The following is a 25567-nucleotide window of genomic DNA, read 5'->3' as shown; positions in this document are numbered from 1 at the left end:
CATCTCCTACCACGCCCCTTCCATCTTCTTTCACACCCAGGAATATTCACATATACACCCACATTTTTTTCTAGCCATAAATAGATCATGCTTCATTTACAAGAATGTAACTTCACAATTATAATATGCATTATTTTCTCTGCCTCCCTTAATTACCCTAATGAATCAAAGTTCCTTTATTAAGAAGACATCACTTTTATTATTATTGTGATCATTGAGGTTGGTCTTGGTCTGGTTTAGGTATTAGAGATCTCAGCCTACATAATGTGCTTTCAGGTCTTCCAAAAGGCCTAACTGAACTAACTGTTAATGTTTGAAAGCACAGGCTCACAAAAAGACTGACTACCATCTGAAGAATATCAATTGTCTGCCCAGGAAGTAGCCTACAAGGTGACCTCATTATTTTTCCACATTCTGTTTAGACTTAGAAAATGGATTACTATGGGCATCATCAGAAAACATACCAACAACAAATGCTGGAGAAGGTGTGGAGAAAAGGGAACCCTCTTGCACTGTTGGTAGGAATGTAAATTGATACAGCCACTATGGAGAACGGTATGGAGGTTCCTTAAAAAACTAAAAACAGAATTACCGTATGACCCAGCAATCCCACTACTGGGCATATACCCAGAGAAAACCATAATTCAAACACACACATGCACCCTAGTGTTCATTGCAGCACTATTTACAATAGCCAGGTCATGGAAGCAACCTAAATGCCCATCAACAGATGAATGGATAAAGACGATGTGGTACATATATACAAAGGAATATTACTCAGCCATAAAAAGGAACGAAATTGGGTCATTTGTAGAGACTTGGGTGGATCTAGAGACTGTCACACAGAGTGAAGTAAGTCACAAAGAAAAACAAATATCGTATATTAATGCATATATATGGAATCTAGAAGAATGGTACAGATGTACCGATTTGCAAGGCAGAGATAGAAACACAGATGTAGAGAACAAACATGGACTCCAATGGGGGGTGGTGGCTGTGGGATGAATTGTGAGATTTTGATTGACATATATACACTAATATGTATAAAATAGATAACTAATAAGAGCCTGCTGTATAAAAAAATAAATAAAATTCAAAAAAAAGAAAATGGATTGCTAGTTTATCTAGAGTGTAATGAAACAGCAGGAAACTAATGTTAATGAAACAGGAAAGAAAATGATATATAAAATCCAGTATTATGTATATATTCATAATTTGAATGAACTTGATGGAGAGATATTGAACTATAAGGGCCCAATTTATGTGTACATATTCATATATATATATATATATATATATATATATATATATATATATACGCATTTACATATCTGCTACATAAGTATTCCAGTTTATCTACAAGATGCTTACCTAATGACTCTGGAGACACACTCTCAACATTTGCTTCTCTGACTTTTCTTTTTCCATGTTTATTTCTGTTTTAACCCCCTTTCTTATAGACACATGATATATTCATTAAAGTCGAATTCTTTTGTCTCTTTAAGGCATGGGTTGCAAACCAGCTATATAGGTAAGTTAAATGAATGAAACAGCTTGGACAGAACATTAGGGATCCAGGTGAGAGAGGCAAACTGAAGATGTATCTCATTAAAACAGAAGCAGCTGATTGACTCTGCCACTCTGGAATGTTGGCCTGCTTTGATATACTATCTTATTTATCCTTAATTTTTAAGAAAAAAAAGTTTAATTTGTTAAAGTGATATCTTCTTAATTTTAAAGTTAGAATCAACTTAATAGGGTTTTTTTAACTTTAACTTAAATTTAGTCCTCAATGTACCATTTTACAATCTCTGCTTTCAGATAGTTCTGCCTTACATCTAGCTGTTGTGCTTGTTTAAACTGTAAACATCAGAAGGTACCTTGCTTTCTTAATTCCAGATCTTTCACATAGGGAGATGATGTCAAAATTGCCCCCATAAGTATCAACAAATTTTTGACTTACTGACTAATGCATGAAAATTCATATTTAGCATTAGATGCATCCTTAAGATTTGTAAAGAATGGATAATGTTTTTAAACTGTTATATAATTTTGTGTTTAGAACCTAAAGACTTAGATCATCTAATTCAAATCCTTTATTTTTATGTGCCACATAATTTATAGAGAAACTAGGACTGGCTCTTAAACCAAGTTTCTGATTTCAAATGTTGTGTGCTTTCTAGTCTTCCATGATATCTTTTGTTTAGCTGGTAGTGTGAATGAAGGTTTTGAGAGTGGGTTTTGCTTTTTATGGAGGGTGGGTGGTAAATCATAACAAATAAGTTTAAAGAACACTGAGCATGTTAAAAAAAATGATAAAATCACTTACAGTATTGACCCTGTAACCCAAAGACAAATCTGGGTCTTTTCAGGATGTTGTCTATTGAATGTGGACTCCCCCCACCACACAAGCACAAGTTCTTTACAGTGTCTTCACATCTTTGTTTTACTAGCATTGCATCAGGAGATAATTAACTTTAACAAAATGAACTGAATTTTCTTTTCTTAGATACACACAAAGATGTAAAATCATGAACAAATGAAATATGTGACCACTTCAATCTATCCTTGTGTTAACTATATTTTCTTAAATTATATTGCTAACTATAGGAATTTTGTTTTACAAAAGATAGCATTTCCATGGCTTGAATGTTTTCATTCTCCTTTCATAGATTTTCCTCTTTCCTTGATTTAAAACAAATGCCTTCAGTGACATATCTTTAGTATACTGAAGCTGGAATTGTGCCAGATACATTACAATCCACAGCTGTAAAGGACTGGTAGTTTAAAGTAGTAACCTCTGATTTTGTTACAATCAAGCTGCCATTTTTTCTGTAAGATTTTAAGCATTTCATTCATTCGACTAATATATCTCTATGAAGAAGAATGCCTCAGAACTCAGAACTTTGGCTGTGTATTTAGAGAGCTTATTAGGAAAGAAATCATCTGTCTGGAGGAAGCAGTCAAAATTTGTCTTCCACTTTGTGCAAACATATGAGCAATGCCTTTTGTTGTCTGGGTAACCACACGCCTCTGCAGTCTCTTAAACATGACATATCTCATTAGTGTCTCTAATTCTTTGGCCTGTCTGTCTAGAGTGCTAGCCAAAGGGGCAAATGAGAGTTTCATGTTTTCTTTGTATTTCCAATCTAATGTGTTTGGTTGTTTTGTTTTCAGTCTCTTTAGAGACAAATGGCTTAACTATCTGTTTCTGTTTTTCATGTCAGTCTCCACTCCATGCCAAGAACCTCAGTTTACTTTTTCTGTGTTTTCCCACTTTTTGTATGTACCTGATTGATTTTGAACTTCTCCATAAGACCCAACAGAAATTTGCCTGCCACTCTCCAACCAACATTCATTCAATATGAGAATCCCTTTTAGATGGCTAATGCTATTCACAATCCTGGTCAAGTAGTGAGCAATAGAAAGGGATTATTTATTTCCTATAGAACTCACTATAGAGGTGATTTCCTAATTTCGCCATAGTTTCCTTAATAATAAGACCATCCTATTGCTGTCTCTTGTTTTTCTTCTTCTGTTCAATTCTTCTCTTTTCAGTGTTGAGAATAATTGAGCATTCAGTATGTTATGAGTCACTGAGGATGAACACCTAGTAACATCTTCACCCTGCTGCCATTATTCTCTGAGAATCATCTTGTCACTGATGATTCATGACTTTAGGTTGAATTTATTGGGCATGACCATCCTTTATCCCATATTCTAACTACTTTAGTTGATACCAGAATGACATTAGGGATTCCTTGATCAAGGAACCAGAGAATAACTGTATAGATTTAAATGACTCTATAACTCTTCAGCATCTCTTATGCTCATCATTGAAAAGTAACATTTTTCCCTTTCCTTAAGCCATATTCTTCACTCTAGTAATGTGACCTAAGTTTGATATATCCTTCTGGAATTCACCATTAATAGAACTTTCACCAGCCAGCTTACCTGAAAAACTATCACAAAATAAAACTTCTGAATGTTCTGTGATCATTAGGAACCTGAGGTTTTAATTGTCAGCAGTCCAGGTGTATAAATATAGAAGGGAAAGATAATCAGGCCAGCTTTGAGCATGAGCAAAATAAAATAAAAATCTTAGATTCAAAAAAGTGAAGCTTTGCATAAAACATGTCCTATTTTAGCAAGGATACCATTAGGATAGAAAATTATGTATGTATATTAACATCTGATAAAGCCAAAATAGGTATTTTTCTATGTTCGTGCCAGACAACTGATATCATATTTCTGCATGCTAAAAGATTGCTCTAGTGGTGTTAAAAAATGATAATATGCTCCAGCAGGCTTTACACAGTTTATAATGGTTATTTTTTCCCATTGTCTCTCATCTGTATAAATTTATGACTTACACTGACAAGCCCATACCACTTGATATATTTACTTTTAAGTGCTGCCAAATCAGAAAAAAAAAAGAATTACAGTTAATTTACATAATATTGGAACACTTGAAAATGATTTTGTGTTTTGGCTAGGACAAATATTTATAGCCTACCCATTTATGAATATTATTTATATGGCATGTTTAAACCATGTTGTATTGTAGAGTGCTTTTCATTTAACTTCAGTTAGCTATGAGATATCACTGGGTAGGTGGAGAGTATTTATTATTAGAGTTGAGAAGTAGATTACTGTAAAATTTCATAATTTTAGTTTTTAAACCAATAAGTGAAAAGATTGGTAATAAATGTCATTAGAAATTTCTGTGAGTTCTGTGTTTAGTTCAAGCTATATTTTCCTTCTTTGAGATCTCAGTAATCACACGGAAGACAGTGACTTGTAATTCCTGTTTCTTGGCATCTCACGTTCTTTTTGAGAAGTTTGGTTTGTTTCCTTTTAATCCAAGCCCACTCTTTAATAAAATGTGTTCACTAGTAAATCACAGAAGAAACAGTCATGTGTTAAAAACCCATATTTCCACTGGTTACCAGGTCCTAACAATGCTTTTACACATTGACTACATGTCTAGTTATAATGACCTTCAAATAATTGTTTCTATTCTTGATATAATACCCCTGAGAATTTCTTCTCACTTTTGTTTATGCACAATAAACCTGACCACGTCAAATTAATTACTACACTAGTTCCTGCTCAAAGTGATCAAGTTAATTGAAGGGCACAGCATTCGTTATTTTCCTTGCTGTCTATTCCCAATGAACCCTCTTACCTTTGTCTCACAATAATTCAGTAATATACTATTGCACAGAAAATCCAAGCTAACAGATTTAATATAAATGACAGAGATTGTAACTTTCCTCAAAAGACATTTAAATATAGTATCTCTCTAAATATGTCTATTTGTATTAACTTTCTTTTTCAATTTTAAATCAAATTATATATGGTAAGGATGTAGAGCAACTGGAACTTTCTTAAATTCCTGAAAAGAGTGAATATTGGTACAGACTCTTTGAAAAAAAAATTCTAGCCCTATCTATTTAAGCAATCGTAAGTATATCTTAAGACTCAACTGTTCTATTTCTTATTAAATACTCAACAGAAATGAGTTTGTGTCCGCCAAAAGACACGTAAAGGACTATTCATAGTTTTATTTGTAATGGCCTAAAATTGTAAACAAGAAAAATATATATTACCAGTAAAATGGAAAACAAATTGATACATATTCATGAATAATATTTCATATTCTGAAATACTATCCAGAAATAAAAAGCAATTAATAACTGACATGCACACCAATATAGGTATATTTCACAAACATGATGTTAAGTCAAAGAAGTCAGGAATAGAAGAGTATGATTCTGTTTATGTGGATTTGTTTAAGCTAATCTGTGATTTAGATGTTAGGATTATGCTTATTCTAAGAGAAATACTAACTGGGAGAGGTCACAAGTGAACCTTCTACAATTCTGGAAGTATTCTAGTAGGGTGGTGGTTAAACAGGGGCGGTGATAGGTAAAACTCCAGTGAGTTGTATACTTAGGATTTGTGAAATTATACATCTATAAAAACTAAGAATAAAATAAAGTATGTTGGGGATTTAAAAAAATCTATGTAACAATTGACACCTGACAATGTTAAGAAGATTCCCAAACAATCTCAATGTATAGATATAGAAAACTCCGCCAATTTGCTTTTGAAAATACTGTGGTTTGTTGTTTTGTTTTCTTTTAGTGTCCTGAATTTAAAAGGCCCAGGGATGTTGCAGTTGACTGGGTTGCCGGAAATATTTACTGGACTGACCATTCTAGAATGCACTGGTTCAGTTACTACACTACTCACTGGACCAGTCTGAGGTACTCTATCAATGTAGGACAGCTGAATGGCCCCAACTGCACCAGACTGTTAACAAATATGGCTGGAGAACCCTATGCTATTGCTGTAAATCCTAAAAGAGGGTAGGTTAACGACCTGGTTATTTATATTTCTTGATATGAGTATCCATTTTTACAGTTTGTCCCACCCATGCTCTGTAGTGTTGTTTCTGGAAGAGTGTTCAATGTATAATAGATTCACAAGACTTCTGAAAATCCCTCTACTCCTTCTGTACAAAAGCATGTCCTTTTCACACCAAATGGTGGTGCAAAATATATTCTTCTTCCTGAACAGTTGCTACTCTATACATTTAGTGTATGTGTATATGTTATGTGTGCATTCAGATTAATGAAACTGATGTGAAAAACATAACCACTGTAGTTAATCTAAAATCGAATTTTTGAGACATTAAAAATAATATTAAACATGTTAAGTGTAGAATATTAGTGATTTGGGCTATTTCTGGTAATAAAAAATGGAGGCATATGTATAAACAAATTTAAACAATTTAACACAAATATTCCCTTTACTTGGCTTGATTTTTTCTTTTTTTACTCTCACTTTTTATTTATAAGCAATGACCAAAAAGGAAATAGGGAAATGTTAAATAAAACTCCTAATCACCCATAAAGTGGATCATTAGATCCTGAGTAAAAAGAGGCAACTGCTGTTTACTTACTAGAATTATGTTATGTGGTGTCTTCTAAGTGAGAAAATTATTTATGTCTGAGAAAATAGTTACTATATCAAAAACAAAAACATACTGATGCATCATCTATAGTAAAATGAATATTCTGTCATGACAAGAAGATAATTTCAAGTGTTAGAAATATTTTTCTTCTAAATTTTAAGGATATTTTCAAAATTGAACTTTGCCTATCAAGTGAGCCTATTAAACAGTGGATCTCAAATTTTAGGAAATAGGTACGACTTTTAAATTGTTGACTCCTGGGACCCCCTCTTGGAGGTACTCACTCTGTAGGTTTAGAGTTGGGTCCAGAAATCTGCTTTTTCAGGCAATTTTCAGGGACTCTATGGTGATTCTGATGCACAGGGTCTGAAGAGACCCTGTTTTGGGTTGTAACAGCACATTCACCAGGCTAAGCACATTGACCAGACTAACCAACTTGACCTATCTCTTCAAGGATGATGTACTGGACCATTCTTGGGGACCACTCCCACATAGAAGAAGCGGCCATGGATGGTACTCTGAGAAGAATTTTAGTACAAAAGAATTTACAGAGACCCACAGGTATGATATGTGTCCCACACAGTCTAAAATGTGAAGTAGTATGCTAAGTGTAATAGTATTGCCATTCTTCCTAGTTTTGTTGGCAATATAATCATTTTTACAAGCAGATAAAATAATTTATAGTATGACTTTATAAAAGTCATTAACATTTCATGTTGTACTTTCCCAACTTGAAAGTCAGGTTCTTACCATACTGCTGGTGATATTATAGGATGTTACTTGACAATTACCTAAGTTATAAGGCTGTTAGTAGGATTTCACCTGCATGAAATTTTGACAGTTTATAGCATTGTGTTAGGGTGTTTTTACAGCTACGTGTTAATGATATTGGGATAGATGGTAATATTCCTAGAGGATGAGAGACTGAATGGATAGACAGGTGGGAACATATAAACTATTTTTGTGAAAGACACTCACAGCTCTTTTCAATCTGGCTTTAATCTCCCTTCCAGCCATGTCATCTAAACTACCAGTCTATACTCTCTGTACTTCCAGGACTGTTCAGGAGCTCAGGTCTTTTTTCTGCATTCCTGTTCTTTCTCCTATGCCATTTTCCTCCCAGATCCCTCATCTAGAATGCCCTTCCAACTTTTGTGTACCTAGAGGAATCTTACCAGTCTTGTAAGGTCTAAGTTTAGTACTTCCTCAATAAAACATTTTCATACTGCAGAAGCCCCAGAGATTTTTATGCCATCCCCACCCCCTCCCACTACATCCCCATCAAAAAGGACACAATACATTTTCTATAGCATATGTTATTTAACAATTAGGCTTTGCAGTCTCTTTCATAGTTGAAACTTTATATTTGGTACTTATATTTTTATTACTTTTAATGTGCCTTATGCCTTTTCCTCCAAGTAGATTGTTTTTACTCTTATAGGAAGGAGCAATCATTGGGATTTGGTTTATTTATGTAGGTGTGTCTCAATTCAGTGATTTAACAAATACTAATTGAACACTCACCTGGTGACAGAAATTGTTCCAGATGCTGAAGAAATAAGTTCCGGTCCTTGTGAAGAGAGTTCCAATTCTCATGAAACTTACCTTCCTGTATAGTATAGAATATGTAGGATACATCATGTCAGATAATTATAAAAGCTATGTAGAAAACAAAATATAAGAGATGGGCAGTTATGGGAAGGTACTATTTTAGTTATGATTATCAAAGTAGTCATCTCTAGAAAGGTTATATTTGAGAAGATAACTGAATAAAGAGTGATAGCAAACTATGTGATTATGTGAGGAAAGAGCTTTCCAAGTAGACAGAATGGCAAGTTATGAGTTAGCAATGAACTTAGCATGTGTAAGAAACAGCAATAATGTTAAGACAGTAGGCACTCCGTATCCATGGTAGGTTGAATTTACTGAACCCACAGATACCGAGGGCTGACTATAATATGGCATTTTATATAAAGGACTTGAGCGTTGGCAGGTTTTGATATTCATGGGGGATCCTATAACCAATCCCCTGCGGACACCAAGGGATGGCTGTATGCCTAGAAGCATATGATCAACTCAGGAGAATAGTAGATGTGAGAGTGACAAGGTGACCAGAGTCAGATCATCCAGGACCTGGAACACACTGATAAGGACTGGATTCTATTCTAGCTTTAAGGGAAGCAAGCCACTGGGGATTTTGAGGAAAGTGGCATGATCTGCTCAAACACTATTTTATTTTTTAAAGAACTTTGTACTTCTTTTTCTTAACTTTTTTATTTTTAACTAATTTTAGACTTCTATTCAGTAGAAAAGTTGCACAATTGATTTTAAAAAAGCTTCTCTGATGTTAACATCTTACATAGCCATAGTATACATAACATTATTTTCATTTTAAAAAGTGACTCAGGAAGCAATGTATAGAATTGCCTGTCTGAGGGTTCTTATGATGGAATCTGAGACAGGCATTCTTGGGAAATTTATTTATGAAGGGAGTGTTATTTCCTTGCTATCGTGTTGTAGTTGTGGACATGACCAACCTAAGTCAATCAGATGGAGATATCTCACAGAAAATTGGAGATTTTAGTTCTGGAGCTCAAAGCAGAACTAGAAACTTAGTTCAGAGAACTGGCAATAGAAAACTGATGATTTAAAGTTGCTGGAGTTAAGATAGATAAGGGAGGAGAAAACAAAGAGGCTTCTTAGGGTAGAAATGTATGAGATGCTTATATTCAGAAGAGTCAAGATCAAAAATAAACACTACAGAGGTGTTTGAGCAATAGGAGCAAAGCAACAGAATTCAGTGCCATAATAGCTGACAGAAAAGTTTCAGGGCTTCCCTGGTGGCGCAGTGGTTGAGAGTCTGCCTGCCGATGCAGGGGACACCGGTTCGTGACCCGGTCCGGGAAGATCCCACATGCCACGGAGCGGCTGGGCCCGTGAGCCGTGGCCGCTGAGCCTGCGCATCCGGAGCCTGTGCACCACAACGGGAGAGGCCACAACAGTGGGAGGCCCACACATCGCAAAAAAAAAAAAAAAAAAAAAAAAGTTTCAAAAGGAAGATAGTATACCCTATTGGGCATAGCATAGTGTATTAGAAGAAATATGGAGTCGTAGAAAGAGTATAAGCCTTCCATTTATATAGGCATGAGTTAAAATTCAGCAACCTGCATAAACTTTTCAGCACCAATGTTCTTATTTGTAAAATACATATGATAATATTTACCTTACAGAGAATTTATAACAATTCATTTATATCAGAAGTTAAAACCAATGTAAATTGATTGGTATAATTTCTTGAATACCTAGAAGACTAAGAATAATTATAGAAATATTATGCCATGTACTAGAGCCTTGCATTCGTACCTTGTCCACCATAACTCCATAACACGAATTTTTTTTTTTTGATGGCATCTGGCCCGTGAATGTATTTCCTTTTTTTTTTTTTTTTTGCGGTATGTGGGCCTGTCACTATTGTGGCTTCTCCCGTTGTGGAGCACAGGCTCCGGACGTGCAGGCTCAGCGGCTACGGCTCACAGGCCCAGCCGCTACGTGGCATGTGGGATCCTCCAGGACCGTGGCACGAACCCGTGTCCCCTGCATCAGCAGGTAGACTCTCAACCACTGTGCCACCAGGGAAGCCCTCCTTTTTTTTTTTTTTTTGAATTTTATTTTATTTTATTTTTATACAGCAGGTTCTTATTAGTTATCTATTTTATACATATTAGTGTATATATGTCAAACACAATCTCCCAATTCATCCCACCAATACCACCGCCCCCTGTACTTTCCCCCCTCGGTGTCCATACATTTGTTCTCTACCTCTGTGTCTCTATTTCTGCCTACAGACTGGTTCATCTGTATCATTATTCTAGGTTCCACATATATACGTTAATATACAATCTTTGTTTTTCTCTTTCGGACTTACTTCACTCTGTATGACAGTCTCTAGGTCCATCCACGTCTCTACAAATGACCCAATTTTGTTCCTTTTTATGGCTGAGTAATATTCCATTGTATTTATGTACTACATCTTCTTTATCCATTCGTCTATCAGTGAGCATTTAGCTTGCTTCCATGACCTGGCTATGGTAAATAGTGCTGCAATGAACATTGGAGTGCATGTGTCTTTTTGAATTATGGTTTTCTCTGGGTATATGCCCAGAGGTGGGATTGCTGGGTCATATGGTAATTCTACTTTTAGTTTTTTAAGGAACCTCCATATGTTCTCCATAGTGGCTGTATCAATTTACATTCCCACCAACAGTGTAAGAGGGTTCCTTTATCTCCACACCCTCTCCAGCATTTGTTGTTTGTAGATTTTCTGATGATGCCCATTCTAACCAGTAAGAGGTGATTGTAGTTTTGATTTGCATTTCTCTAATAATTAGTGATGTTGAGCAGCTTTTCATGTGCCTCTTTACCATCTCTATGTCTTCTTTGGAGAAATGTCTATTTAGGTCTTCTGCCCATTTTTGGATTGGCTTGTTTGTTTTCTTAATATTGAGCTGCATGTGTTGTTTATATATTTTGGCAATTCATCCTTTGTCCATTGATTCGTTTGCAAATATTTTCTCCCATTCTAAGGGTTGTCTTTTCATCTTGCTTATAGTTTCCTTTGCTGTGCAAAACCTTTTAAGTTTCATTAGGTCCCATTTGTTTATTTTTGGTTTTATTTCCATTTCTCTAGGAGGTGGGTCAAAAAAGATCTTGCTGTGATTTATGTCAGAGAATGTTCTTCCTATGTTTTCCTCTAAGAATTTTATAGTGTCCAGTCTTACATTTAGGACTTTAATCCATTTTGAGTTTATTTTTCTGTATGGTGTTAGGGAGTGTTCTAATTTCATTCTTTTACATGTAGCTGTCCAGTTTTCCCAGCACCACTTATTGAAGAGACTGTCTTCTCTCCATTTTATATCCTTGTCTCCTTTACCTTAGATTAGTTGTGCATTTATAAGTGCATGGGTTTATCTCTGGGCTTTGTATCCTGTTCCATTGATCTATATTTCTATTTTTGTGCCAGTACCATACAGTCTTGATTACTGTAGCTTTGTAGTATAGTCTGAAGTCAGGGAGCCTGATTCCTCCAACTCCTTTTTTTCCCCCTCAAGATTGCTTTGGCTATTTGGGGTCTTTTGTGTCTCCATACAAATTGTGAAATATTTTGTTCTAGTTCTGTAAAAAATGCCATTGGTAATTTGATAGGGATTGCATTGAATCTGTAGATTGCTTTGGGTAGTATAGTCATTTTCACAAAATTTGTTCTTCCAATCCAAGAGCATGATATATCTCTCCATCTGTTTGTGTCACCTTTGATTTCTTTCATCAGTTTCTTATAGTTTTCTGAGTACAGGTCTTTTACCTCCTTAAGTAGGTTTATTCCTAGGTATTTTATTCTTTTTGTTGCAATGCTGAATGGGATTGTTTCCTTAATTTCTCTTTTTGATCTTTTGTTGTTAGTGTCTACGAATGCAAGATATTTCTGTACATTAATTTTGTGTCCTGCAACTTTACCAAATTCATTGATTAGCTTTAGTAATTTTCGGTGGCATCTTTAGGATTCTCCACATATAGTATCATGTCATCTGCAAACAGTGACACTTTTACTTCTTCTCTTCCAATTTGTATTCTTTTATTTCTTTTCTTCTCTGATTGCCATGGCTAGGACTTCCAAAACTATGTTGAATAATAGTGGTTAGACTGGACCTCACGTCTTGTTCCTGATCTTAGATGAAATGTTTTCAGTTTTTCACCATTGAGAATAATGTTTGCTGTGGGTTTGTTGTATATGGCCTTTATTATGTTCAGGTAGTTTCCCTCAATGCCCACTTTCTGGAGCGGTTTTATCATAAATGGGTGTTGAATTTTGTCAAAAGCTTTTTTGCATCTATTAAGATGATCACATGGTTTTTATTCTTCCCTTTGTTAATATGGTGTATTGCATTGATTGATTTTCATATATTGAAGAATCCCTGCATTTCTGGGATAAATCCTGCTTGATGAAGATGTATGACCCTTTTAATGTGTTGTTGGATTCTGTTTGCTAGTATTTTGTGGATTTTTGCATCTATATTCATTATTCTATATTAGTCTGTAATTTTCTTTTTTTGCAGTGTCTTTGATTTTGGTATCAGGATGATGGTTGCTTCATAGAATGAGTTTGGGTGTGTTCCTTCCTCTGCAGTTTTTTGCAAGAGTTTGAGAGGATGGGTGTTAGCTCTTCTGTAAATGTTTGATAGACTTCACCTGTGAAGCCATCTGGTCTTAGACTTTTGTTTGTTGGAAGATTTTTAATCACAGTTTCAATTTCACTACTTGTGATTGGTCTGTTCACATTTTTTATTTCTTCCTGGTTCAGTCTTGGAAGGTTATACATTTCTAAGAATTTGTCCATTTCTCCAGGTTGTCCATGTTACTGGCGTAGAGTTGCTTGTAGTAGTCTCTTAGGATGCTTTGTATTTCTTCAGTGTCCATTGTAACTTCTCCTTTTTCATTTCTAATTTTATTCATTTGAATCCTCTCCATCTTTTTCTTGATGAGTCTGGCTAAAGGTTTATCAATTTTGTTTATCTTCTCAAAGAACCACCTTTTAGTTTTATTGATCTTTGTTATTGTTTTCTTTGTTTGTATTTCATTTATTTCTGCTCTGATCTTTATGATTTCTTTCCTTCTACTAACTTTGAGTTTTGTTTGTTCTTCTTTCTCTAGTTCCTTTAGGTGTAAGGTTAGGTTGTTTATTTGAGATTTTTCTTGTTTCTTGAGGTAGGATTTCATTGCTATAAACTTCCCTCTTAAAATTGCTTTGGCTGCATCACATAGGTTTTGGATTGTCATGTTTTCATTGGCATTTGTCTCTGTATTTTTTTATGTCCTCTTTGATTTCTTTAGTGATCTCTTGGTAATTTAGTAACGTATGGTTTAGCCTCCATGTGTTTGTTTTTTTTACATTTTTTTCCCTGAAACTGATTTCTAATCTCATATCATTATGGTCAGAAAAGATTCTTGCTATGATTACAATTTTCTTATATTTACTGAGGCTTGATTTGTGAGCCAAGATGTGATCTAACCTGGAGAATGTTCTGTATGCACTTGAGAAGAAAGTGTAATCTGCTGTTTATGGATGGAATGTCCTATAAATATCAATTAATCTATCTGGTCTATTGTGTCATTTAAAGGTTGTGTCTCCTTATTAATATTCTGTCTGGATGATCTGTCCCTTGGTGTAAGTGAGGTGTTCCCCACTATTATTGTGTTACTATTGATTTCCTCTTTTATAGCTTGTTACCATTTGTGTTATGTATTGAGGTGCTTCTATGTTGGGTACATATATATTTATAATTCTTATATCTTCTTCTTGGATTGGTCCCTTGATCATTATGTAGTGTCCTTCCTTTTCTCTTGTAACATTCTTTATTTTAAAGTCTATTTTATCTGCTATGAGTATTGCTACTCCAGGTCTCTTTTGATTTCCATTTGCATGGAATATCTTTTTCCATCCCCTCACTTTCAGTCTGTATGTGTCCTTAGGTCTGAAGTGGGTCTCTTGTAGACAGCATATATATGGGTCTTGTTTTTGTATCCATTCAGTGAGCCTATGTCTTTTGGCTGGAGCATTTAATCCATTCATATTTAAGATGATTACCGATATGGATATTTCCATTACCATTTTTTTAAGTGTTTTGGGTTTGTTTTTTAGGTCCTTTTCTTCTCTTGTGTTTCAAACTTGGAGAAGTTCCTTTAGCATTTGTTGTAGAGCTGGTTTGGTGGTGCTGAATTCTCTTAGTTTTTGCTTGTCTGTAAAGCTTTTGATTTCTTTGCCAAATCTGAATGAGATTCTTGCCAGATAGAGTAATCTTGGTTGTAGGTTCTTCCCTTTCATCACTTTAAATATATCGTGCCACTCCCTTCTGGCTTGTAGAGTTTCTGCTGAGAAATCAGCTGTTAACCTTTTGGTAGTCCCCTTGTATGTTATTTGTCGTTTTTCCCTTGTTGCTTTTAATAATTTTTCTTTGTCTTTAATTTTTGTCAATTTGATTACTATGTGTCTCGGCATGTTCCTCCTTGGGTTTACCCTGCCTGGGACTCTCTGTGCTTCCTGGACTTGGGTGGCTATTTTCTTTCTCATGTTAGGGAAGTTTTCAACTATAATCACTTCAAGTATTTTCTTGGGTCCTTTCTCTCTCTCTTCTTCTGGGACTCCTATAATGCGAATGTTGGTGTGTTTAATGTTGTCCCAGAGGTCTGTTAGTCTGCCTTCATTTCTTTTCATTCTCTTTTCTTTATTCTGTTCTGCTGCAGTGAATTCCACCATTCTGTCATCCAGGTAACTTATCCGTTCTTCTGTCTCAGTTATTCTGCTATTGATTCCTTCTGGTGGATTTTTCATTTCATTTGTTTTATTGTTCATCTGTTTGTTTGGTCTTTAATTCTTCTAGGTCTTTGTTAAACATTTCTTGCATCTTCTTGATCTTTACCTCCATTCTTTTTCCAAGGTCTTGGATCATCTTCCCTCTCGTTATTCTGAATTCTTTTTCTGGAAGTTTGCCTATCTCCACTTCATTTAGTTGTTTTTCTGGGGTTTTATCTTGTTCCTTCATCTGTTACCTAGTCCTCTGCCTTTTCATTTTGTCTATCTTTCTGTGAATGTGATTTTCATTCCACAGGCTTCAGGATTGTAGTTCTTCTTGCTTCTGCTGTCTGCCCTCTGGTGGATGAGGCAATCTAAGAGGCTTGTGCAAGCTTCCTGATGGGAGGGACTGGTGGTGGGTAGAGCTGGGTATTGATCTGGTGGGCAGAGCTCAGTAAAACTTTAATCTGCTTGTCTGCTGATGGGTGGGGCTGAGTCCCCTCCCTGTATTTTTTGGCCTGAGGAGACCCAGCACTGGAGCCTACAGGCTCTTTGGTGGGGCTAATGTTGGACTCCGGGAGGGCTCACATCAAGGAGTATTTCCCAGAACTTCTGCTGCCAGTGTCCTTGTTCCCACGGTGAGCCACAGCCACCCCCCCGCCTCTGCAGGAGACCCTCCAACACTAGCAGGTAGGTCTGGTTCAGTCTCATATTGGTTCACTACTTCTTCCTGCTGGGACCTGATGCTCACACTGCTTTGTGTGTTCCCTACAAGAGTGGAGTCTCTGTTTCCCCCAGTCCTGTCGAAGTCCTGTAATCAATCCTGCTAGCCCTCAAAGTCTGATTCTCTGGGAGTTCCTCCTCCCATTGCCGGGCCCCCAGATTAGGAAGACTGACGTGAAGCTCAGAACATTCACTCAGTGGGTAGACTTCTGTGATATAATTGTTCTCCAGTTTGTAAGTCACCCACCGAGCAGTTATGGGATTTGATTTTATTGTGATTGCTCCCCACCTACCATTTCATTGAGGCTTCTTCTATGTCTTTGGATGTGGACTATCTTTTTTGGTGAGTTCCAGTGTCTTCCTGTCGATGATTGTTCATCAGTTAGTTGTCCCATGAATGTATTTCTACTGCCAGTCCTGTAGTGCTGAGTGGCTCACAGGTGCAATTCTAGTGTTAAGGGGACCAATTATTATTTTTATCCACATTTAAAAATTTCATTTATTATATTTTGTTAATTTGATTAATTTTCTCATTGTATATCAATTAGAATTCTGTGAGATTTTAAAAAGTCACACACCACATGTAAAAATTTATTGCTTTACTTCATGCCTACCTACTTAATAAATGAATTTCTTAATATTGGAAATGCTAGTCTTGTATAATTAGGCACGATTTTATTCCATCAAGCAGAAACATCTCTCAGTGTTGTCTTTATCTTTGATAACTCTTAAGTATGGCATGCCAAATATTATTGATATACAAATGAGTCAAAAACAAATCTCAGGGCTTCCCTGGTGGCTCAATGGTTGAGAGTCCGCCTGCCGATGCAGGGGACACGGGTTCGTGCCCCGGTCCAGGAGGATCCCACATGCCATGGAGCGGCTGGGCCCGTGAGCCATGGCCACTGGGCCTGCGCGTCCGGAGCCTGTGCTCCTCAATGGGAGAGGCCACAACAGTGAGAGGCCCGCATACCGCAAAAAAAAAAAAAAAAAAAAAAAAATCTCAGAAGATTTTTAGGAAATAATAGATAATTTAGATTTTATAAATAGCATATTACTAGAAAGTAACAATGAAAAGCTGGCAGTTAGCCATTCTGCATCTATATGCATATATGCATGTTATATATGGGAGGACATGTGCATTTATGCAAATATATTCTACAAAATATCCTTACATGGAAGTACATTCATTGCTTATGTCTTCCTAGAAACATCTTAGACTTATTCATACCTATATTCTCTCTTTTGTTGGTGTATGTTTATAAATATCTGACCTGACTCCAAAGTTATTATATGAAATCAGTAACTATAATAATGCCTCTGTTTCCCTCCATGTGTAATATCTTGTTCTTTACGTTTGGGGTTTAAAGGAAATTCTGTCTTTCCTGATGCACCCATGAATGACTATGTGCACTAGGATGCAGTACATTTGGTTATACTCTGTACTTCAATAGAGTGAAGGTGATATCGGCATTATGAACAACAATAGGAATAGATAGAAAATTGTCTCTGTCCCTTTATATAACCTCTGTGCATTCTAGGGTTGGAATTGTACTGATCTGATAGTTAGCCCACCATCCAGACAGCCCTGTATTTGCTCACCACCAGCACTGCCATTGCCTCCTTTCCAAACTCATGAGAATACCTCAATTTTCTGAGCTTTGAAAGCACTCGTTATCTCCATACTTGGTACTCCATAATCTACTGTTTTAATGATATAGTAGATCATTGACTCCTTAATATATAATCTATGTACCCAGCAAGACCATAACAGGTTAAACCAAAACCATAATGTATATTCTTGTTATATCCCCTGTAGAATGTTTTAGTGCCTGTAATTAGTATGTGCTTAAGACTAATTATATGTTGAATGAATGAAGAGATGAATGCCTGCAATTTTTAACACTCTAACCCATGGTATGGTTTTAAGATCTCTTTTAACAAATAGCACACTTCATTTTGTTAGGCCCTATATTAAATACAAGAAGCATGATCTATATTCTGATTCAATCAATTGTGTGGTGGTTGAGTAGGATGCTCCATGAGAGCAGGAACATGATCTGTTTTATTCTTTGCTACATACTAGTCCCTGGCAGTGTATGGTGCAAGAGAGTTGCCTTACAAATATGTATTGAGTTAATGAATTCTGTGTCAGATAAGGATACTTTCCAGTTTTCCCTGCAGTAGGAGGGCATGTCGAATTACATGAGTCTGATTTAAATACCATATTATTTGATATACAGAAGCTTATTTATGTTACCTTTCCCTCCTCTCAAAGCGTGGCAATTTCTGAGAGAATAAACAAGTACACACTGGTCCTGGACCAGTCGTACTTATTTGATTCACTCAGTAAATTATTTGTCATTGACCAACAAAAGATCTCTAATTAAATGAAATAGATAAAAACTTAAGGACTATTTTGCAATTCCTTGATACATTATTTTACTAATAATCATAAGTAGGTATGTGTGTGTGCATGTATGGTGTGTGTGTGTGTGTGTGTATATATTACATATGTATACATATATGTGTAAAAACAACTTTAATGTAGTTTGGAATCTAAGACCCTATGTAGGCAACCTGTCTCAAAAAATACTTTTAACAATTTTTTTTTAATTGACATAGTGGTAAGTATTTTTAGTTTTTTGGACCCCTCTTATACCTCTTAAATCAAGAATAGGGTAGTGCACACCTGTTGGGTATTACTACCTTACAAATCTTGACTTTCCTTTAACACAAAATGTATAAAATCTTTTTCTCTCTTTCTGAAAACATAGTGATTTTAATTTATTTCTCTCTCCAAGTTTTCTCTCTTAAACATCACATTGGTACTGTGATCATTTCTCATAAGATTTTTTTACCATTTTCTTTCTTCTTTTTAGATCATAGTGGAAATAGGGGAACTAGTGGGAGGATCTTGGAAATTTTCAGAGTTCAACAAAAGTTAGATTCAAAAATTCCTAAAATGTAACAGTAGTCTTAATATCATGGGAGATGTTTAGAAAATGAATACACAATTAGGGTCATTATCATGTGCTCCTAAAACTTATTGAGACTTTATCTTTCATAACACTTCCAAACTGTGATTCCATTATGCTTGATTAGAACATGTATGACATTTTATTTAAAATTTTCTGTACTTACACTGACTTGGTTCCAAATATTCACCATTCCCAGTTCAATAAGAATAACTTTCCTGGGAATTGATATTTTCCCCCATTTTATTATTGCTTATTTGTTAAAGACAAAAAATAGATGTGATTTTTTTAAAGATATAGAAATGAACTTGTTCTTTCATATAAACTTGACTCATCTCTATAACAAAAAAGTAAGTTGATTCCTTTTTTAACTTTTTAATTTAAAAGACTATCTGTTTTATTAAAGGGCTTAAGGAAAAATCAAAATCATTGACTTGTGGATGTGGGGGGAATATAAATCCCACTCATCTAAAAGCTTTGTTATATAATTTTTATCTAGATGTAATTCCATCCAAAATAGTACAGTATGGGACTGGAGATGATATAGATGTGTTTGTCTAAAGCCTAGACTAACAATGCAATGTATGACACGTTTGAGAAATTTTTACTGCTGCTGAATCTGAGGAAACAATATTGGTAATTAAATTAGATTACACACCCATTGTTTTCTTCTTTTATATGATTAAAAATTTTAATATTCAAATGTAGAGACCCATTATGTTGGGAACAGCTTTTTGTTTTTTTTGGTTTTCTTGCGGTACGCGGGCCTCTTACTGCCGCGGCCTCTCCCGCTGTGGAGCACAGGCTCCGGACGCACAGGCCCAGCGGCCATGGCCCACGGGCCCAGCCGCTCCGCGGCATGCGGGATCCTCCCAGACCGGGGCATGAACCCGCGTCCCCTGCATCGGCAGGCGGACTCCCAACCACTGCGCCACCAGGGAAGCCCGGGAACAGCTTTTTAAAAACAAAGCTCCTCCCTTGCACCATACACTGCCAGGTACTAGTATGTAGTATTGTGTTACACTGGTGGGAGAGAAAGAAAAGCATTTTCAATCTTTCTGAGATAACCTTTTTGAAACAGAATGGTGGCAGCAGGAAGCTGGATCGTTTTATGGTTCATGTTACCCATAATTATACATGAAGAAACAAAAACCTAATTCCCAGCATAACTCCAAATAACAAATTGATCATTGAGCAGAAACTAGTAAAACATGGGCCACTTGTTTTAATTGTTAACTCATTTCTCAGAGGCTGATTGGGCATAGAACATCTTTATATTCTACTTGAGGAGAAATATTTATATTTAGTTTGATTACATTTGGGATAGATCTACATACTGAACTGAAGAATTACTCCCAAATGATTTTCACCATGATATGCTTTCATTTTGATTGTTAACCTTGGCCCCTCTACACAGGAATACAATTAGTGTAAACTCAAAAATACTTTTCATTCAGTTGCCTTGCCATTGAGAGGTACCTCGGTTTTTTAATTGAATGAGCTGATTCAGAAAGCTCTTTAGCATTCAGATGCCAAAGGTATTTTGATTGCATTGTACAATCAAAGTATGCCATATCTAAAGACTAGCTATGTCCTAAAAATTGAATATCTATAGCAGTGAGGATTTGTTGTATAATTCATATGTCATAGATCTTACTCTTCTATACTGAATGAAGTTTACTTAAGGTATTATATGTGTTGATATTTGTGCAAGAAGACACCGGCTAGACTCCAATCACATTATGAAATACAAAATAAAAAGTTGAATAAATAGCAAAACATTATTTTTTACTACATTATTATGTTAGTCCATTGATATGCACTAACAGATACTGATGATATAAAGAAAGACAAACAGTCTCAGAGCAAATTAATGATTAGACTAAAAAAGTAGAGTGAAAAATTTAAGTATCAATACAACTAGAAACTTAATTAAGGAATTTACTATTCATTCTTCCCTACTATAAACATCAATCTTTAGTCAATTTATACTTCAGCCTGCACACAGGTGTTTCATAACACTGTAGACTAACTCCAAATGGGTGAAAATATCTTATGATTAAGCCCATGAACCTTTTATATTCTGAGAAATGCACCTTCATGAAAAGATTCAAAATATAACTAATTACACTGAATTATTTTAAATAATGGTTGGGTAAGTGATTTAAATGATGAAAGTATCATGGGAAATTCTTTTAGAAAATAACCATAATTAAGAAAGAAGTGTAGAAAGGAAAGATATTTAGGGTGGCTTTCCCTACGTGAAGTAAGATTTTTTTGCCACAGTTTATTAAATAAATTCTATGTAATCTATACACATGTATTTCAGATAGGGATTAAGCTATTTCAGTTTTTCTGATTTTTGCACTACTGTGATATAGACTGGGTAATTTCTAAGATGTTTGAAGAAAAATGTCAATTATAATAAGACATTAAAAGAGCAGAAACATAATTTTAAATAATCTCAGATGTATTGCTGTTATTTGTCTGTGTGTATTGATTTTGCAGGTCTGGCCGTGGATCATTTCAGTGAACGGATATACTGGGCCGACCTTGAGCTCTCTGTTATTGGCAGTGTTCTATATGACGGCTCTGATTCAGTAATCTCTGTCAGCAGCAAACAAGGTTTGTGAAGTGCTCTTGTTTTTGCTTTTAATTATCACTAAAGTATTAAATAATGATACATAAGTATAAGTATGAAAGCTTTACATTCTGTATTTCCTCAAATTCTCTCTTTTCAACTTACAGCTCTTACTATTCCTTACAATTTTCATTCTTACTAGAATAACAAAGAGGCCAGGCCAGAAGAACTTCCTGACTCTAGAACAAACGTGGTCCATTGCTACCCGGATTCAAAAAATATTCATTCTGTTTGTTGCTTCCGTTGATGTTCTATTCTGAGCAGAACACTTCAAGTAGTCGAGATTAGTGCCTGTGAACGCTAATTTTTATTTCAAATTGCAGTGATAAGTAGGAAATTATTGTATATAGTAAAACTTCATAGTAAAAATTATTATTTTAAGTAGTTGATAGGGATATTCTCATCCATGTGAAAAGCAATATGTAAAAATGACAACTTACCTCTCACACAAGTGACTGCACAATCTACATGTACTCTTCTTTTGTGGCACCCTTTTATATCTCCATCTCTGTGTCTACCTCCTATTTTTTACTCTCATTTTTGACTCCTTTCTGTGTCTCACACTTTTTTTGCCTAGCAATCTCAGTTCTTTCTGATGAAACTAATTGATTTCCCTTCTGTTCTTCTTTCCCTTTCCTACCAAAACCGCTTACCTATTTAACACCAATTGTTCACAATATATACTTGAGGTTTTTATATTTACATATTTTATTTACTGAATATTTCTTTGCTTCCTTTTTTTTTAAACAAAATCAGAGAAGTTTCAAGAAAATTAATTGCATTGAACTTTTACTGTGTCTTTACTGGAAGTGTGTGTTTTTTGTATGATAACCCTAGATGGAAAAAAATTCCGTATTCACATAATTGATTACAAAAATTTACCTGTTTTAGCTTAAATGTACATTTTACTATTTCAAGGAACATTGAAGGAAAATATATGTTAAAAGGCATTTTATGTTTTACAAGCTTTAGATAATAGGTGAAATATAAATGTTGTTATTTTACTTGTTTAAATTTCAGTACCAAGAGTTATATTTCTTATAAATTCTCTCAAATAATAGCCATTTTGTAAAATATGAAAAATTGTTATTATTATTATTACTATTCTTCTCAGCCATACTAGTCATATGTATGATTACCATTTGCCAATTTGTTTTCTTAACCCTATTTCTAAAACAAATAATAGTAATGCCAAATTTTGGAGGAGGATTTTACTCTTTAAAATCAGTTCATGATTGATTGATAAAATTGTCATTCAGGTAATCTAATTTGACCATTAATTTTATACAGAACACAAAATGATAATTTTGTAAATTCCTGGTTTTGAGCAATGGATAACATTGGCCTGTAGGCTTTTTGTTGTTGTTGTTTGCAAACTGTACAGCAGAAAATATTACTGTGTATAATAAGTCCCCCAGCCAATGCTTTGTGATGGTGATGATGATTAACGTGATGATGGAAGTGTTTTTTATGTTCTGAGTGACAAGTTTAATATCTCGCATATTTCTACTGCTAATAAATTAATCCTAACAATGTTACAGCTAATATTAAAAACATTCTAATTCTGAGAGGTTTTTTATGAACAGGAATAAGATTTTCTACATGATCTTGGATAAACTTAGTTTTCTTAAGTCTGAGTATTTATATTGCAACCCTTACAACTCCATTTTTAAAAAATTCTAGGCTTGTTACATCCATACAGGATTGATGTCTTCGAAGATTATATATATGGAGCAGGACCTAAAAATGGTGTATTTCGAGTACAAAAATTTGGCCATGGTTCGGTAGAGTACCTAGCTTTAGATGTTGATAAAACAAAAGGTGTTTTGATTTCTCATCGCTATAAACAACTAGACTGTAAGTATAATATTTTATACTATTGTCTATATTGGCAAAGTTTCTTTCTTATGACTCTCAAAATAAAGTATCTTTAAATTCTTAACTCTATTCATGGCTTAACCCCAATAAGTTAAGTCATTTTAATTTTGATATCACCAGACTTTTCAAATTACCAAAGACAAGAAATAAATAATGCAATAGTTGCTATTTTTGCTAAAACAGGTATGAAAATTTCAGGATTTGTTTGTATTTTCTTAGAATTAGAATTAACTTTGTTATAAAAATTTGTCTCTTATTTTGTGTTTTTCTAAATTCTTAATAAAACTTTGTGGGTCGATAGATAAACCACGCAAGTAAGGAAATTTGTCATTAGCCTTTTTCACTCACTGATAACCAAGTAAAAATCATAGCTTTAACATTTCATCTTTAAAGATATCTGAGGAGAACTGTTCCCAAAGGTTGTATTTTCTCTCATGGTTTATGACTTTTATTGTTACTTTCTCTCCTAGAAAAAAATAGGTAAATAGTTGACATAGTTATTTTGAAAGATCTGTTTCAAACACAGCCATAAAAAATATCGAAGAACAAAGGAATAAAATGTGGCTGAAATTCTAGTGATCTGTATTTATGTATGAGTTCACCCTTCAAAAAACTGTTTCAGATTTACTTATAATTATTCTTTATGGCAAATAAAAAGGGATTGGGCTTCCCTGGTGGCGCAGTGGTTGAGAGTCCTCCTGCCGATGCAGGGGACACGGATTTGTGCCCCGGTCCGTGTGGATCCCACATGCCGCGGAGCGGCTGGGCCCATGAGCCATGGCTGCTGGGCCTGCGTGTCCGGAGCCTGTGCTCCGCAATGGGAGAGGCCACAACAGTGAGAGGCCTGCATACTGCAAAAAAAAAAAAAAAGGGATTTAACCTCATTTGGTATGATGGTCTGGAAAGGTAACAACTGATATTTACCAAATCAGTTTTGGAAACAGATTAAAACAACATATATTCCCCTAAAACCTTCCTGAAATTCTATTCAGTGTTTTGCTACTCTTTGCTAACGATCTGACACATATGGTTCCAAGGTTAATATGAGGACATTCTCTCTCATCCTCTAGTTCTGTTTGATTCATATTCATAGTCAAATATCTCCACCTTCATAAAAAATAAATAAATAAAATCTGCCCTAAGTATAATAGGTGTTTGATTACTGGTTCTTACAGAATGAAAGCCACTTTCATAGTCACCATTTCACTACCTAGATACCATTTCTGTTTCATTCTTATGACAGATCCTGCATGGAAAGCCACACAGCAGCTGTGGCTGTAGAGGATACCGATTGGATAGAAGTATAGACAAAAATAAATGTGTATCCATGCACACAAACTCCTTTCTGATGGAAAGGACACCATATTAAACATGTTTTTTGAGGGGAAAAAAGTCATGTTGTGTTTGTGTTCTGACAGACAACTACATATGGATTTTAAGCCTTTGTAAATACCAGGGGGAACTGTTTCTGTCTGTTAAACCAGTTTTGAAACTACCTAAATTTGCCAAAGGAAAAGTGACAAAGTATGTGCTTGATTAATTTCTTCTCCCTCTTGGGAAATGTAAAGTAGGGTAAAGTTTCTATTAATGTTGAATGTTGGGTAGTAATTTCTTTTCATCTATAAAGGAGAATTGGAAAATTGAAATAAGATATTCCCAGTAAAAATTTGATGTTATTTCTTTTCAACATTGCTAATTCATCATTTCACCTTATTGAATTTTATATTTTTGAAACCTATTGTATTTATAGTTATGTGTTTCTTTTTTCTTTTGTTTTGTTTTGATCAGTACCCAATCCATGCTCGGATCTAGCATGTGAATTCCTCTGTTTGCTGAATCCTTCTGGGGCCACCTGTGTGTGCCCAGAAGGAAAATATTTGATTAATGGCACCTGCAATGATGACAGCCTGTTAGGTAGGTAAACTTCATTATTCTGTAAATAATGAATTACTGTGTACAGTAAATGTTCACAACTACTGAAACTGAGCAGTGATAGCTACTCAGTCATCACTGATATCATT

The 25567-nt window shown here is 35.1% G+C and overlaps 1 protein-coding gene across 1 annotated transcript in view; it reads left to right on the top strand.

Annotated features, from left to right (window-relative positions):
* Positions 1–25567, top strand: part of LRP1B (LDL receptor related protein 1B) — a gene marked incomplete at its 3' end in the record, with an annotated part of 2351282 nt that overhangs the window by 2232837 nt on the left and 92878 nt on the right. The window contains exons 101-105 of the mRNA XM_082630936.1: positions 6151–6374; positions 7437–7543; positions 21536–21652; positions 23352–23525; positions 25335–25460. Of these exons, the coding sequence (XP_082487062.1) occupies positions 6151–6374; positions 7437–7543; positions 21536–21652; positions 23352–23525; positions 25335–25460 (748 nt within the window). The remainder of the gene's footprint in view (positions 1–6150; positions 6375–7436; positions 7544–21535; positions 21653–23351; positions 23526–25334; positions 25461–25567) is intronic.

Source organism: Mesoplodon mirus (assembly GCF_964341445.2).
Source record: "Mesoplodon mirus genome assembly, chromosome: 8".
Classification (NCBI taxonomy): Eukaryota; Metazoa; Chordata; class Mammalia; order Artiodactyla; family Ziphiidae; genus Mesoplodon; species Mesoplodon mirus.
The sequence above is the reverse complement of the archived record's forward strand: the minus strand, read 5'-3'. Positions and strand labels throughout refer to the sequence as shown.